Source organism: Larimichthys crocea, unplaced genomic scaffold (assembly GCF_000972845.2).
Source record: "Larimichthys crocea isolate SSNF unplaced genomic scaffold, L_crocea_2.0 scaffold125, whole genome shotgun sequence".
Lineage (NCBI taxonomy): Eukaryota > Metazoa > Chordata > Actinopteri > Sciaenidae > Larimichthys > Larimichthys crocea.
The window spans coordinates 120,233-136,437 of record NW_020851716.1 but is presented as its reverse complement, the minus strand read 5'-3'; the positions used below and the strand labels follow the sequence as shown (position 1 = coordinate 136,437).

General features: G+C 40.7%; 1 protein-coding gene across 2 annotated transcripts; it reads left to right on the top strand.

Moving 5' to 3' along the window:
• The first annotated feature begins 915 nt into the window (after positions 1 to 915).
• Positions 916 to 15,199, top strand: LOC104937924 (putative ferric-chelate reductase 1). 2 transcript variants are annotated; one of them, XM_010754241.3, is made up of 16 exons: positions 916 to 1,027; positions 2,671 to 2,881; positions 2,975 to 3,126; positions 4,622 to 4,716; positions 4,928 to 5,072; positions 6,133 to 6,321; positions 7,147 to 7,245; positions 7,326 to 7,473; positions 8,800 to 8,913; positions 9,244 to 9,359; positions 9,536 to 9,622; positions 12,623 to 12,720; positions 12,884 to 12,942; positions 13,384 to 13,527; positions 14,121 to 14,188; positions 14,306 to 15,199. In XM_010754241.3, the coding sequence occupies exons 2-16, from the start codon at positions 2,692 to 2,694 to the stop codon at positions 14,396 to 14,398; spliced, it is 1,797 nt and encodes a 598-aa protein (XP_010752543.2). In that variant the 5' UTR covers positions 916 to 1,027; positions 2,671 to 2,691; the 3' UTR covers positions 14,399 to 15,199. The 2 variants fall into 2 exon arrangements, with proteins under 2 accessions (XP_010752543.2, XP_027131223.1); XM_027275422.1 differs by lacking the exon at positions 916 to 1,027 and adding an exon at positions 2,285 to 2,362.
• Positions 15,200 to 16,205: the final 1,006 nt, after the last annotated feature.

Below are 16,205 nucleotides of genomic sequence, written 5' to 3'. Positions count from 1 at the left end.
GTCTCTTCCTGTAAAGAATTTAGAAAGTGCTGCAGATTTGCCTTCATCCCCCTGTGCTGTCTTTCTGTACACATACCACAGGAGGCGCCAAAACCCAAAGTCTTCCTCTCAACTCACTGTCAGTGCAGTGGAAGAACCATGCACCAACTGGCTGAACAGACTGAAGTGAAGTACAATACAATAAAAGTGTAGAAATACTCAACTCCAAAACTTTAACAACTACAGTAAAGTACTCGTCATGCAGAATGTAATTCACAATGTACAGGCGGACATTCTGAACCTATTTTTCCTTAGATGACACTGCGGAGTGGCCTGTTAACCTACATTAATACGTCATAAATTATTTGTTGATCATATTTTGTATCATTTATCTGAAAAGTATTGCATCATATTGTTGCCACGCCAGAAAAATAAAAACTACAATCAAACAATGTGTTCGTAGTTTTCTGGTGTGTACGTCGTTACTGCAGCTGTCAGATAAATGATTCAGTGGAGTTGAAATATTAGGGAACATTAAATGTAAATGAATATCAGTCTATATGCTCCAGCACAGTGCTGATGTCCATCAGTGCATGTTTTCCACGCAGTAATAGCTCCACCTTCCGGTGCTTTTGGAGTACTACAAACTAAGATCTACAAACAATGAACCGTCCACATTTAGCTTTGAAATGCAGACCATGGCGTAAATCTGATGTATGACTGACTCCATTTACTCTAAATGCTTCCACCTGTGATGGCCGGTGGCTGTAATGAGTATTATCCTCTCGAAACTAAATCAATAAATCAATAATTGTGGATAAGAGATACAAAAAAATGGCCAAAAAAAGTATAGATAATGAAATACAAGATACAAAAAATAAATGAAATGGCTAAGTCATTAATGTCAAGCTGAGGGAAGGATTTCCCAAAAGAGAACTTGGATGTCTGATTTTCTTCCATGGACAGTGAAGGCAGCAGAAGCCTTGTGCTTTGAGCGTCAACACAACCTTGTGTCTTCAGCGTGCAGACAGACCTGAGGACTGTGGAGGTAAGGACAAACACTTTGATTAACATGACATGAACCTGTGAAGCTGCTCACAGCTTTTATATGATGCCCATGATATATGATATATGATACACCCAGGTACTTCTCTGCGTGTTTGACCGTCTGCTCCATGCTCTGAACCTGGACATCCCTGCTCAGACATATCGAGAGAGAATTGTTTTACTCTTTACTCTTTAACATACTGGGAATATGTAACTTGTCAATATTCTGGCCAAAGCTCCCCATGTTAGAGAGGGGCTGTGTTTTATATGACTTCTTCTACTATGAAGTGAACTTGTGTGCTCAGCAGACAGACATGAGATAAGATATGTTTCCCTGCAGGTCACAGTGACCGCATAGATGAACAGACAGTAAAACATAAAGGTTTTTTCTGACAATAGTTTTTATTTAATAGACAGAAATATTCTTATTTGACAACTTGACTTGTGACTCCAAAACTTGTGATTATTATTAGGAGCAGAGCTGGCAGGTCCCTCCTTGCTGTCAAACAGAAGCTGCTCACTCTGTGGCTTGTTATCTCAGAGCCTGTTGATCTGCAGTCCACTGATTATTTGGAGGTGGTGATGGTGTGTCAGCCTCTCTGCGGCCTCCTCTGCGTCTGTACAAATATAATATCAGCCAGTGAGTCAGCTGCATGGGGACTCCACAGTGACTTCCCATTTACCCTGAAACAAGCTACATTATATACTAATATAACATAATTCCTCTTTTCCATGTCACACTATATAACCTCTATAATCTTACAGGCTGTGTATTGATTTTAGAGTTGTCTTCTTTCCACAGTATTACTCTGTTCCACACTACTATAGCTTTACATCTTATTTAGTCTTGGTGTATCATCTATAATTTTTCTGCTTGGAGTAACTCTCCATGTGAGTCATTAGATAGATAGATGCACTTCTCTCATTTTGTTTATATCACCACCAAATCCACAGGTGTTATTGTCAGCATATTCTATTATATATCATATTCTGTCTGTTTATGTTAAAGAAACATCAACGGCCAGCTTTCTATTATGTCTAGGAAGGCAGCAATAGGTCTCTTGACCCTGGCCACCACAGTGTTGAGATAAACTGACACCTACTGTTCTCAACCAAAGACAAACAACTAATACACAACTAAAGCCCTCTGAGGCAAATGTACTTTGTGACTTTGGGCTATACAAATAAAATTGATTTGATTTGATTTGATTTGAATACCGCTAACCTAAGGATAGAAAATTCCATAACAAACAGGCTGGAGCACTGGTCCACATCCTGGGTGTCCTGACCCACCACTAGGGTCACCACAGTTTCATGGAGGCATCACAAGGCTCTTGTAAGAAAACGTCTTCATTTCTGTGAAGAAAAATGATTTTGGAAATGGTCTTTAACATATTATGTAATAAAAATAGGTATTCTGAAGAGTAATGGGCCGATAGTCCATACAAAATGTATCAAGTCAATGAGCTCTCCCTCCATCACCTCACTGAGCTACAGAAATTCATACAGTGGTATGCAGTGCACTCTATATTTCATCAAAGTGTGCCACACTGCATACAACCTAATAGATATATGAATGTTACATTTAGGTAATAAGTGTGTGAGAGGGTCTTTATGTGTTCAATGTTGTGTGTTCTGGTTCAGTTCTCTCTGTAGGTGTCAGCCATGTGGCGTTGGTACTTCCTGATGTTGTTGACTGGGCATGTAGGCCCAATCACAGGGTACAGTGACGGGGAAGTGAGTGTTGCCTGTGGAGACATGGTTCCTCAGCATGGACATGAGCCCAGCCCAGACCCTCCTCCATACAACATCACTGTGGATAAGTCCACGTACAGTCCAGGCGACAACATCACAGGTAGACTGCGATGCTTGCTGACAGTTTTCCCTGTTGTGACATCATCGCTCCTGTTAGTTGACATCTCCCCTTCCTTTGACTCTTGACCCACAGTGTATTTACAAGTGGCCTCCTCCTACCGCACATTCTTCAAGGGGTTCCTGATTGAAGCTCGGGATGCTGGGAAATTGACCTCTTCAGCAGTGGGGTCCTTCATCCTGACCGACCCACTGGAGTCCCAGCTGCTACTGTGTGGTCACACTCAGGTCTACAGCAGTTTCACATCCTAAACATCACTGATCTCAACAATTATCTCAAGTCTACCAAGAACTAGCTTTAAGGCTAGTCAACCTTCCAATCTTTTCACCGTGTGGTAGTGACACACATTCAGGGGTAGATTCACCTTTTAAACTCTGCTAGGACACAGATATTCTCAAATGAAAGTCCTGTCAGAGGCTGGCTCGATTTTGAAATTAGTATCACCTGAAACTGAATGACCTAACCTAACCATTGGCACCAACCATGTCATGCCAACCATTTTCAGAGGTATCCCTTGACCTCTGACTTCAAGATACCTGAATAACAATGGGTTCTATAGGTACCCACAAGTCTCCCCTTTACAAACATGCCCACTTTAAATGAATCCCATGGAGTTTTGTGAAAAAAACTGCATGTTTCTATAAAGTCTGGAAATCTGAAATTCTTGTTGATTAAAAGAGCTCTATTGTATTCATATTTGAGCGTGTTAGTCCCCACAGGAGACATTTCATTGTAGTGAGATGAAACTCAACCTTGCTGTATAACATTACCTATTGTAACGATCCTCATGAAACTGTACAACCACAAACTAGACTGAGGGTATTTAGAAAATGGATAGTTTTTCTAACTATATTAACAATGAGATGATTTCTAAGTCATTTACTCTACTTTACTGCTCACCATCCAAATGCTGAAATATTTTTTCAGAAGCATTTATTTCATGTGGTATTTTGGAGGGATTTTTGAGCCTTTTTCATGAATCTTTGAGTACTCAAAAATGGTTACATTTTACACCTAATCCATATAACAAATGGTATGAACCCAAATCTACTGCAACAATTAACAAACGAGACATAATGAAGCATGGGAATGGCCACCAAATCCGTCTGACATAATGTACTAAGTATAGTCTCTACAACTTTCACTATTTGAATAGGCACCTGAACTAAACACAATGTTTAATACAGATTTATGACTTGAAAGACAGGTATCTACTATTGACCTGGTATCTCCACATAAAGACTGTTGACTATTAATTTAGCCATCAAAGAACAGGTCATTGCAGCAGGTAATGTTGCTTACCTGTGCTTTGTCAGAGTCTCTGCCATTATTTGAAAAGTGGCGAATTAAAGAATGTATGGTAGCCACAAGCAGGTATTAATACTTATATATACTGTATGTACTTAGTCATACTGATCACCTTCTGACAAACAGTGGTGAAAATGAGTCGGAAATAACCCTTTGGCTGAATAAATATAATATTTGCTTTTGGAATTCTTCTCTTCTCTCTAAGAAAAGGTTTCATGAAAAAATGGAACCAGGTCTAGAAATCTCTCTCTGAGCCCTCTGAACTGTTTACCCTCTTATTGCACATATTTATTACTCACTGTATGTAAGCATGAGTTGAAGCCACAGGTAAGGAGCTCAAAGCCTCAACATGCCACCTAGTATGAATTATGTTTAATGAGCTCGTTCTTTCTGTGTGTGTGTTGTCATCTGCAGGGATCTGGGGTGAGCCACAGGACAAGCACAAAGAAGACTCACGTTCAGGCTGTGTGGGTAGCTCCACAGGACCCTCCACAAAGAGTCCGTTTTCTGTGAGTATGCATCACACTTCAGTTTACTGCCAACATATATACATAGACACAGTCATTGTATTGTGATTCAACAAAAATAATTAACATGGTTGGAGTCACTCCCACATATTAAGGTCTTGTGATACAGGTGTGTGAATGATGAGTAATTACATCACAACACTCCAGTGATTTTACCCACTTTTGTGAAAGTGTGTTTGATTTGTTGTTGCAGTGTGACAGTGGTGCATGAATATAAGGTGTACTGGGTGAGAATTCCAGGTCCTGTGGTGTCTCTCAGAGGAGCGACCGCCGCTCCACCCACTGCTGTTCGTGCTCCAACCACCAGCCCCAGAGCCACAGCAGCCCTGTCCACACCGGTCAGTGTCCCACATCATCACAGAGGACAAAAATAACAAGAGAGAGATTTGAAAATGGCATGTGCATAATATCTATATGTTAATGTGGAGACATTAGAATGAACCAAACAGAGAGCGTGGCAGCTTCTCCCCCTGTCTACACTGCCTTTTAGTATAAAAATGTCATGGAGGTGTAACAGGTCCTGGCCATGAGGCACACTATAAATCTGTCTGGTAAAGAACAGTGAAATGATGAGGCAGGCAGCAGGTAAAATGCTGACCCCTACTTCTGTCATACTGATAACAAAACCATCTCACCTAGGAGACGATGCCCCCTTGTGGCAAGAATCAGGACTCAACTCCCACACATACACCTAAAAAAGTAATTAAAACAAAATACATTACTCTGTCACATCAGCAATAACTAGTTTTTTAAGTAGTGTTTTAATTCAGTTTTTGGCTGTTGATGTGACTAGATGATATTAGTGTAAGCTGTTCTAAATAGTTTACTCAATCTTACTTACATTCTGTATAAAACATCTTTCCTTCTTTCTCCCCCTTCAGCCTCAGAATCTCTGTCCTCCCCTCGGCCCTGCATGCTTATGGAACTTTACAGGCCACTAGCTGCCCTCAGCAAGTTTCCCCAAGAAATATTTTATATTATAATATTTAAAAAAAGAACCTTTTAGTTGAGTTTATTTCTTCTTTTTTTTTCTCGACTTCCTTGTACAAAGAATAGTGCCCACATCAAAACAGTTCATGTCCTTATCTCAGGCATTTCTTCTAAAGTGTCTTCTGTTCACTGACCACACAGTTTAGTGAAGTGCCTTTAATTCTCTGCCTATGTGTCTGCATTCAGGTTCTCTTCCCTGTTGTGGGGAAAATGGCATCAAAGTCCAGTAGCATCAGATCCGCATCCAGAGACAGTATCCGTGTCTAGTTTTTGATACAGCACAGAATATGTGGTCAACATTTGATTGTTTAGCAGAGAGTAGTCCCAAAGGTCAGGTTATAACCAGATCATTGGCATTCAGAATGAGAATGTGAGCTTCATGTCTCATCTGTTCTTCTTCCTCCTCAGTTTAGTTCAGTGGGGTGTAGCCACAATAAATCCTGTCTCAGAGACCCAGCGGGCTGTCACCCAGACTCCGATCCCCACTGCTTCTTCCTGTCCTTCATCACCGACCAAGAAGAATCCAGTGTGATGTTTGAACTTAGTGGGCCTGCTGAAGGTTACGTGTCCTTCGCCCTGTCTCTGGACAAATGGATGGTGAGTTTCATCATGGAATGGACAGGCCTCCCAGGTTTACTCATGTTGATGTTTCATCCAGCTTTTTGCTTGATATCCTAGTATCATACCACTCTGCAGCGTTTTACATCTCTCAGCCTATTTTCTTCATATTCATTCCATAATGGGATAATTCATTTTATTAGTACAGTAACTTCAAGTTGACTTGACTGTAACTATGCAGACTATATTGTTCACTGTGGATGTGCCTTCAACCGCATCGTCTGACCTTCATCAGTGGATGGAGTTTGCTCAGTTGTCATGGAGATGGCTCATGTTATTGCAAATGTGGGGAATAGTACATCAGTGAAACAGCAGGGATTGTAACAGACACCTGCTGCTTGTGAGTTGTGTCCAGATGATAACTCTAGATTTGAGGATGCCCACACATGCACACAGTAGCGCTTGACTTTGCAATGACAGATAGACCAGACAGTTTCAAAATATTTGTTTGCTTTGTGCGTTTGAAGCACATAAGCAATCATACAGTGACAAATAGGATTAAAATTGTACTTTTAGACTAACAAATTGTTTGGAAAAATTGGTAAGTTCGACAAGTCAGAGCCAGAACTGCCTTTCTCCACTCGTCACATTCACCTGCCTTCATCACAATCAGAAGAGACAACTGCAGCAGCATCTTATGTATCATCAAAAGCATCATCCAAAGTCTAAATAATAATAATCCAATATATCCAGAACTCTGCTGTGTCTCTGCTCACAGAGACCGCACAAACCTGTCTACGTTCAAAACACACAACTGTTAATGTGTGATGAATGGTGTGTGTTATTTGTGTTTTTACATCATAGGGGAACGATGATGTCTATCTGTGTGTGAACGATGGAGGCAGCGTTACCATCAGTGCTGCACATGTCACTGGACGAACACACCCTGAACTGGAAACACAGGTACACACACTGATGGTCATCACCACACAGTTCACTGTATGTTTAACATACAGTCAGTCAGTCAGTGTCTCTGTCTCCAGGAGGATCTGTGGGGTCAGGCCTGGAGGGTGGCTGATGGGGTCATTCAGTGTCGTTTCCAGAGAAACATCCTCCTACCTCGGCTGGAGAACAGGTTCAGCTTTAACCACAGCTACTTCCTGTTTCTTGCACATGGTAGATCTCAGCAGGGTAAGACAGCCTTCATGTGTTGATGCACGATCTTTTTAGTGCCACTGGCTGAATGACAAAAAAGAATATTGGCCAGACACCAATACCAATACCAATGGGATCAAGTCGAGTGGACAGAAAAATAGAAACTTTAAGTCTCACTTGACTCTTTGCTCTTTGTTGACAACTGTGAGGCTGTACTAGAGTGTATGGTGGTGCTGTATAATGTTGGAAAACTTACAAACAAATGCAACACCATGAACTGCACTTAATCAGTGGTCATAGCTCAGACACAGAGGACAGGACACACATACCGTATCTATGACACAGGTCTGGTGAGCATTCAATTGTATTTATATGAAACCAGTTTTACTCAGAGCAAGAGTTACTTTTTTAATAACTGACGTTTAATACATACATAATTGTCTACACATGTATCTGATACATGATCAAACGTATTTCTGTAAATCATCACGTCTCCAAACCTGCACTGCTGCAGTGTTTTTCTTATCATGCTTTTCACTGGACCACAACATGTTTCCCTGCCAGATTCATTTGAGGCATGCCAGCCCAACTGGTTAACATGGGTGCTGAAAGGAAGCGGGCTGGGCTGCATGTTTGGGGCGCTTCCGCCTCCTGTGTGTCCCTGCTGTGACAACAAAAAATATGCAAGAAAGCTTTGGATATATTTCAACTTGTAGGCCTGTTCAGTACTGAATTATGATAACACAGTGTGATGCATACTTAGGTAAAAGTAAAAAAAAAAACATTAGTACAAATACAGGCATGGAATTCAGACTTATGACTTAAATACAGTAAGATGAATAGTTGTAATTAATTAAAAGTGTCATGCACTTGAATACCTTTTGACAAGCAATGTCATTAACCACTTACAGTGTTTAATAATGCAGGATGCAGTCTGCCTAAGACTCATACTTAATAGCCAAATAACATTATTTCTTTTTCTTCTTAGATTCTGAGGATTAGTCATTAGTAACTAAGTAAGGACTGATGAGGTTTCATATTTCTGTTTTTCATCTTGAGTTTTCATCTTGAGCCCAGCTTGTGGGTCAGTGTGTGCTGTCTGGGTGTCTGCTGGGTCTGACTCTGCTGTTCATGAGGACATTTTGAACAAGGTTTTGGTTGTTCACACCTCAGGTCATGTGTATTTCAAGTGACGCATTACTTACATGAATCACACCGCTGAGAATAGTGTTGCTTCCTCTTCAGCTACTGCTGGAACACAGTGCTACACTAAGTTGAACATAAATACTCATGTTAAACTTTCTGTGTGTGTAAAGTGACATTTTACACGAGTACATATTGTCACAACTTTGTTCTCCGCAGGTTTAATCCACAGACATGATCAGCAGCCTCTCATTTCCACCACTCAGAAGAGGATCACGGGACATCCAGAAGATCTCTGTGGCTCCCGCTCCCCCCTGCTAATCAAGTTTCATGGTTGGTTGACACTTATGGATCCAGTATAGGATCTGTATAATAATTGTCTAACACTCTATTGGTCCTATTGTAATAGTACAGCACATGTGTCACTGATAATTTCCAGATTTTCATTTTCATTTTTACTCCTAGCAGCCATGCTGTGTGTGTGTACTTGCAGCCTTGTGTGTGCTCACGAATATGTAATAATGGAACCCAAAAGAGTTACTCAATATGAATTAGAATATGAATTTTTTTTTTTTAATTAATTATCTAAGGAGATGTTGCTCAGTCATGTGACTGTAGAATTAAGTCATAAATCTCAGGTGTTCCTGTGGTCTGTCCTGTCAGGTGTGTTGATGCTGACTGCTTGGATGTGGACGGTGAGCACGGCCGTTTTCATTGCTCGCCACTACAAACACTTGTGGCCTGACACAACTCTGCTGGGACAAAGCCTGTGGTTTCAGGTGAGAGCCCCAATATACAGTATCTGTTACTGCAGCATTAAGGTCTTCCAATATATATATAAAAAAAGATTTAGTTTTCTCTCTCTACCTCTGATTGATGTTGTGGAATTGTGATGTAGTCTTCATCAAGTATTTAAATAGTCCACCTCCCTCTCTCTCTCTCCTTCTGTCTGTAGCTCCATCGAACCATGATGGTCTTGGCTGTAGTCCTAACTGGTGTGGCCTTCAGCCTGCCTTTCATATATAGAAGGGGATGGAGCAAGGTATGTGTGTGTGTGTGTGTGTGTGTGTGTTCTGGTACCCCCTCCATGCTTGTCCACCTGTCCCTCCATCTGTCTAACAGGCTCTTGGCATCGCTAAAGCTTTTGCTCTGTGTCTCTTTGTCAGTCCCACACACACATCTCCACGACAACCCATTGTGTCATCATGGCTTGTTCTTGTGTTGCTGGACCTCAGACTGTGTGTGAGTGTGTATTAGTTGAAACTTAAAAAAAAAACACATTGTAAAACAAGAAACTACACTTTGTAGCAGCAGAGCTTTTCTGCTGGAACAAGGAAACCCCCTTGACCCCCTGCTCTCCTGTGGATCTTCTCTCAGACCAAAATGTCTGCAACACGATTATTATTTTCTAAGAGATAGATTGAAGTATTCTCCAGGTAATGTGCAACATTTGGAAGTATGCAGAATATGTAAATGTGCAAGATATTTATCAAACAGAGTAAAACAAAATTTGTTAAATAAAATGTGTGCTTTAATGTAACGCACTGAGTCAGTAGACGTTAAGTTAGAAGGGCCCCGGGTCTTGTTGATGAGGCCAGTTACAGTTAGCTTGTGTGAGGTTCTGGTCCTGACGTGAGGGGTACTACTGCACAGTGAGGGTAGTTTTGTAGTCGAGTGCACAGAGGTTCTAACATCAGCATGCTAACATGCTAACATGCTGGTGTTCAGCAGGTAGCCTATAATGTTTACCATGTTCATCATCTGAGCTCAGCCAAGCTATTTGTTCATTAGTCCTAACACGTTGTACAGCAGAGGCTGATGGGAATGTGTGTAGTTACTAAGATGTAAGGGTGTTTTTACATGTTTATTTCTTTGTCTGTGACAGTGTTATAAGATATGTTTTATCATGATAAACTCTCTTTCTCTGGAGGAAACTGTTCCTGTATTTCAGCTGCTCCTGCTGTGAACTAGCTTGTAGCTAACACTGTTGTGCATGTGTGTTCCTCAAGCTTCCCTGTAGTGTGTGTGTGTGTGTGTGTGTGTGTGTGTGTGTGTGAATGACTCAGCTGTGTCAGCTTACATGCTGTGCTGTTCTGTGGTGTGAGTGGCACAGCGTTGAATCCATCCATAATTTTCCTTCATCCTGACTCAGCAGAGACGCTGAGCTTTCAGGCAGCAACAGAATCTGTCTGCAGCTTTTCACTGGTCTGACTGCTTCATCATGAAGGTGATGAAAGGGTGTCAGAGACCTACACTGCCTCCTGTGAACAGAAACACAGCATGAATACAAACTTTGACTAATCCCAGTTATAGAAGCATGTACATTTCTGTCATGTTTTGAGATATTATTTGTCATATATTTGACTGATTTACACATCTTGTCATGTATGTGATGAAACAGCACCAAGATAAAAAATTTTGTTTTAAACATCCCTTTAAAATTTAAATTAGGGTTCTTTAAAATCAGGAAAAAAAAATACACTGTCAAAATATTTCATCCCAAAACTAAATTCTTTTTACAGCTTTCATCAAATGGAAATATTCTAGATGAAGTCAACAATGTAAATCCACTCTAACAATATCATATCTAGTTTATATCTTGTGTCACACCTTCCTATAACTCCCAAAAAATAATAAAAGAAATAAAAAGCAGGGAGAAAATTCAGATTCTACTAGACGAGATACATCCAAGAAAGCTTAACGGGAATTTACAGAAGAGCAGACAATGAAAGTGCAAACAAATCCAGTGGCAGCTTCATCCTTGCTGTTTGATAACTAGACAGTTTCATACGTTTCATAGTTTTGTTCCTGACCTTGTTGACAGTAGTTTAAGGTGGCCTCTAGGGGTCTGTCTTTCCTCATGACATACCATCAGTGCGTCCTGGCTGACTTGAGCACCAATAAATCATAAACTGACATTCCAGCCAGAAACAAACTGTGTGTGGTGACAGGAGAGTTCAGTTTTCCATGTTTCAGTGTGTGTCTAGTGTCTACTTGTATTAATGATTGCTGCTTTTCACCAACCATAGCTAACCATGTCTAAAGAGCCATGAAGGATATGGAAGGAAACACACTTGTTAATGATGTAGTCGCTGTCCTGCTGTCTGTGGAGCTCAGGCTTTAGTGTCATGGGATCGCTGAGACTGTTATTAAGCGGAGCTGCTGACATGCAGAGTTAAGTGCTTCTGACCACAATTCGCTAACTTCACTCAGACTCTGATCCCGTCTCCTCTGTCATGTCTCGTCTCTGATGATGGTGTGACACTGTGTGATGTTCGCACACCACCTGCTGCTTGTCCTTGTCCTCACGGAGCTCTTTCAACTCGTTAGATCTAAAAAAGTCTTCCCATCCACTGGATAAGTGGCCTTGGTTCACTCTGATTTGAATCATATCCAGCCAGAAAATATCAGAGCTGCAAAACTGCTACAATTCAATAAACCTGCTCTAATCTCGGCACCGCCATCAATTTAAGTCCATAGCTCAGAATTCTATTGCTGCTGTTTCCATCCTGTCCATGAAAGCTCACAGGGAACACATTTGTTACATGAGATAATATATTATGTACATACATGTATTTACATTAAATATTTAATTTCAATATTGTCAGTTTTGAAATTTGTTGATGTCTTTTAGTCACATTATTTTTGTTCCAAATCTAATATTGTTCTACTTCTACTACTGTACTATCTTTCTTCTTGTATTTATTTATCTCATAATCCACTCTGCTTCAACTTTGACCTTCTGCACTGCAGTTGTGTGCATGAAGTTTATTGGAAGACATTTTAGGTATGTTTACTGTCAGTATAGATAATCTGGATGAACTTTGGCTTGTCTGAAATTAGGAAAATAGTCTCAATAAATTCAAGTCATTCTTAAGGCAGCAGCAGAAGTGATTGTAATTTAACAGTAGGAGCTTTCGTGAACGTGTTTGTTGGAACTTTCATGCAGATTATTACCAGAGAGCACTCTGCTATTTAAAGCAACATGTCTGTGACTGCAGCTCCTTTCCCTCTGAGTCTGTCGTCTTCTCTGTCCTCTTAGCGTGCAGGCTCACACCCTTACATCGGCTGCACTGTCATGGCTCTGTCTGTCATCCAGCCAATTATGGCAATTTTCAGGCCGGCCCCAGAATCCCCCAGGTGAGACCTCAAACCAGATTTTAATAACTCCATGACTTCCTCATAACTGTTTCAGATAAGTGGATTTCATCCTTTTTCAGTCGATCGAGAAGCAGCATGAGCATTTTTAAATTCATCCACATTAGCTGAAATCATACCTTGTCCTGTCTCTTTGCATCTGCAGGAGGTTCATCTTCAGCTGGATGCACTTTGCAGCAGGAACCGTTTGCCAGATACTCGCTGGTAAGACGCGTGATTGGAAAATATATTTTCTTGAGAATTTGCATGTGATTGCTGCTATTCAAAATAAGGATGATGACATGAGGATGCTGCTGAGGCTGGAGTTATTCTACATCATCATTCTGTCAACAGCTGCCATGCAAAGACCAAAGCTAGCATTGCATTAGTCCACCTCTCAATACTTTCTGACTTCCCATCTGCGTCTCTCAGTGGCAGATTGATCCATTTTATGTGAGTTTTAATATAACAATGGAGTTCTATGGCACAGAGGAAGAAGATATAGCAGAGTAGGTGTTTGCAGGATACAGTTGTTGGGATTTGTTGACAATAAGAAAAATATAGTATATAACCAGACTTATCTTTTAAACCAAAAAGGCTCATTCTATATGTAAATGAAAATGTGCAGAGTGCAGCACAATGATCTAAGTGTTCTCTCCCTCCCAGCGGCGTGTGTGTTCCTGGGTGTTGCTCAGCAGGCGCTGTTGTTACCCAGCCCCTGGTCTCCTGCAGTGCTGATTGGATGGCTGCTGTGGATTGTGCTGGCAGACCTGCTTCTGTTAATCCACTCCTACACACTCAGAAGTCGAGGTACTACAGGCCAGTGTTGGTGCAAATGAAATGTCTGATAGTCGTCAGACAGAATTACATTTTGACAAACTCAATGTCAAAGATCTGTGTGGACCCCTCTGTCCAAACACCCTGATCAGCCACTGCTAGTATGGTCCTTCACTTTCTTCCCGTCCATGAACACTACCACCTGTGTTCATTGAATACATCCATGCCACCAGTGCACTCTCAATACATGCTTTTAATTTTCTCTCCTGTTAGCTGTGGATTAGTTCCTAATGCCTCGAGTAAACAGTTGTTTCAATTAGTGATGAGTGCTGCTGCCTGCAGCAACTAAATCAATAGTTCTGTTCCAACGCATTATGACTAAAGCCAAAAATGATTATGGTGTGCGTGCGCGTGTGGATGTATCAGAGGTGGGTGTATCTATGTGGGTGTCTGAGTGAGAATGCTAAGTACCTTGGAAATGTCAACCCTCTGTACTAGTCTTTTAATGACAGACCTCATATGAACTCTTCCCTCCTTAAAGAGGACAGCAGAGGACTGTGTTCTTTCACTGTGCAGCATTATGATGTAGTCATATATCTGACTGAATACTGCCTGTGTGTCCGCAGGAAACAGGAACAGTGACGACAAAGAGAACATTTTGTTTGCTCAGTCAGAGAGGCAGCAGCATGGAGAGGTGAGATTTGCACACTTCACATTCTAATTTTGTTTTATTGTTGCTTTTTTTTTAATTATTATTATTTTTTTACTCTCTTTCTCTTTTTATTGACTTTTCAAAAATGATTTCTTTCAGATTTCCAAAGTCAAGAGGGTGGTGTTACTGGTGTTCCTAACAGGAAATACAGGCTTTCTGGCTGCATTTATAAAAGCTATTATAAGTGTGTAATTATCACAAATGATCATTTAATCAAATGTTTGAAATGTTTATATTTCTGTTACTTCTTTCACTCATTATGTTACTTTTAGAGCATCATACTTTTTCAGCCCTAGTGTATCATACTATAGTGTCTATGCAGTGTATGGAGATCTGCTCTAATGTAGTTAAGATGGTTTGTGCAATGGGTTGTATTAGCCCAGTTAATTCTGTTTCTGTTTCTAGTTTCAGAAAACTCTTATTTTGTACCATCGTCCATCAATCCTATCACTCATCTATCACCAATATCAGGTCAAACCTTCGGGACACATTTGTGATAAATGATGATCATAATCATGATAAAAATACACTAGTACTAGCTATGAATGTTCTTGATCCCAGAGGATCTAAGAGGAAAGTTTCTCTCTGCTGCCAACTCAGGCTAAAATGCCATCAGGCAGACCATGTTCATGCATCAAAAACAAAAAAAGCTCACACACAATCTTTAAACATCTTTTATTGTTGCACGCACTAATCTCTTAAATACTTGCATGATAAGTACAAGGTGAAAAGCCCCTATGGCATTTAGTCATAAAGAGCCAAATAAAGCACCAGAAGCTTTTCACGGTGTTTGAACATCAGCAAGCAATCCTTGAGATTTGTAAGCTATACTTTAACAATGAAGCATACAAACATGAAATTTCAAACATTGCTGTAAGGTCAAGAAAGTACCAAGCTCTTTAGAAGCTGCTTTTCAGAGTAGCTGGAAATATCACTGCTTTGTAAATAATGAGAAACATTTGGTTATTGAAATCTTATATTTATTTATTATTATTATTAAAGTCTGTCTGTGCCGTGCTGCTGTTGTCACGGTCTCCGGGCTAGCTGCCGTTAGCTCTACTTTACACTGTCACGTTAGCACGGGAGCTAACGGTGGCTAACGTCTTTAGCTTGTTGTCAGGAGCCGTTCACCGTCCTCACCGGGCTCAGACTGACCGACACAGGCTCACTCATCCCCGGGACGTGTGGGCCGTGATCAGGCCGGCGGTGTGCTGTGTTTGCGGGCATAAACCGAAGCTTTAATCAGATCCCTGCGTGCTGGAAACTCTTCAAACTGCACGGTCAACTACAGCTTCACCGGCTGTCAGCCTGGTTGTTCCTCTAGCTGAGTCAAACCACTGATTGATATCAACTCAGATTCAATCAACCAATCTGATTCACTGTCTCCAGCTTCATCATCAGGCTTTGCTCTTATATCAGAAAGTGTAATAATCCCAGGAGGAATGAGTTATACTCCAATAACATACACAAACAAACAAAAACAACACATGAACCATCTAGTACGAACAAACATCTATATTAAGGTGTATAAAAGATCAAATTTTACAGTTAAATATTAAGTGTCACACCTGCAAAAGTGATTGAACAAGTTTGGTCAGACAGGGTTTCCAAGGGTGCTTGAATCCTTGAAATGCCTTTGAATTTCAATGCAGTGGTTTGCCAAGGTTGTGAAAGGCTTAATCAGGGTTCCACGGGTGCTTGAATTCCTTTGAAATGCTTGAATTTTCAATTCAGTGTTTTCAAGGTTGCGAAAATGCTTGAATCATGGTTACCCACGGGTGCTTGAATTCCCTTGAAATGCTTGAAGTTCATTCAGTGTTTTCAAGGGTTGAAATGCTTGAATCAGGGTTCCCACGGGGCTTGAATTTCCCTTGAAAATGCTTATTTCAATTCAGTGTTTCAAGGTTGTGAAAATGCTGAATTTTGTGAGTGCTTGAAATGCTTGAAATTTGTGTGATGTCTATTTGTCATGTTTTGCGCTATGAGGGGGGAAAAGGGG

Coding starts and splice junctions, on each gene's coding strand:
- LOC104937924 (XM_010754241.3), top strand. CDS start 2,692: ATGTGGCGTTGGTACTTCCTGATGTTGTTGACTGGGCATGTAGGCCCA. Junction 5,073..6,132: donor CAGCAGCCCTGTCCACACCG/GTCAGTGTCCCA, acceptor CTTCCTCCTCAG/TTTAGTTCAGTGGGGTGTAG. Junction 14,189..14,305: donor AGAGGCAGCAGCATGGAGAG/GTGAGATTTGCA, acceptor GATTTCTTTCAG/ATTTCCAAAGTCAAGAGGGT.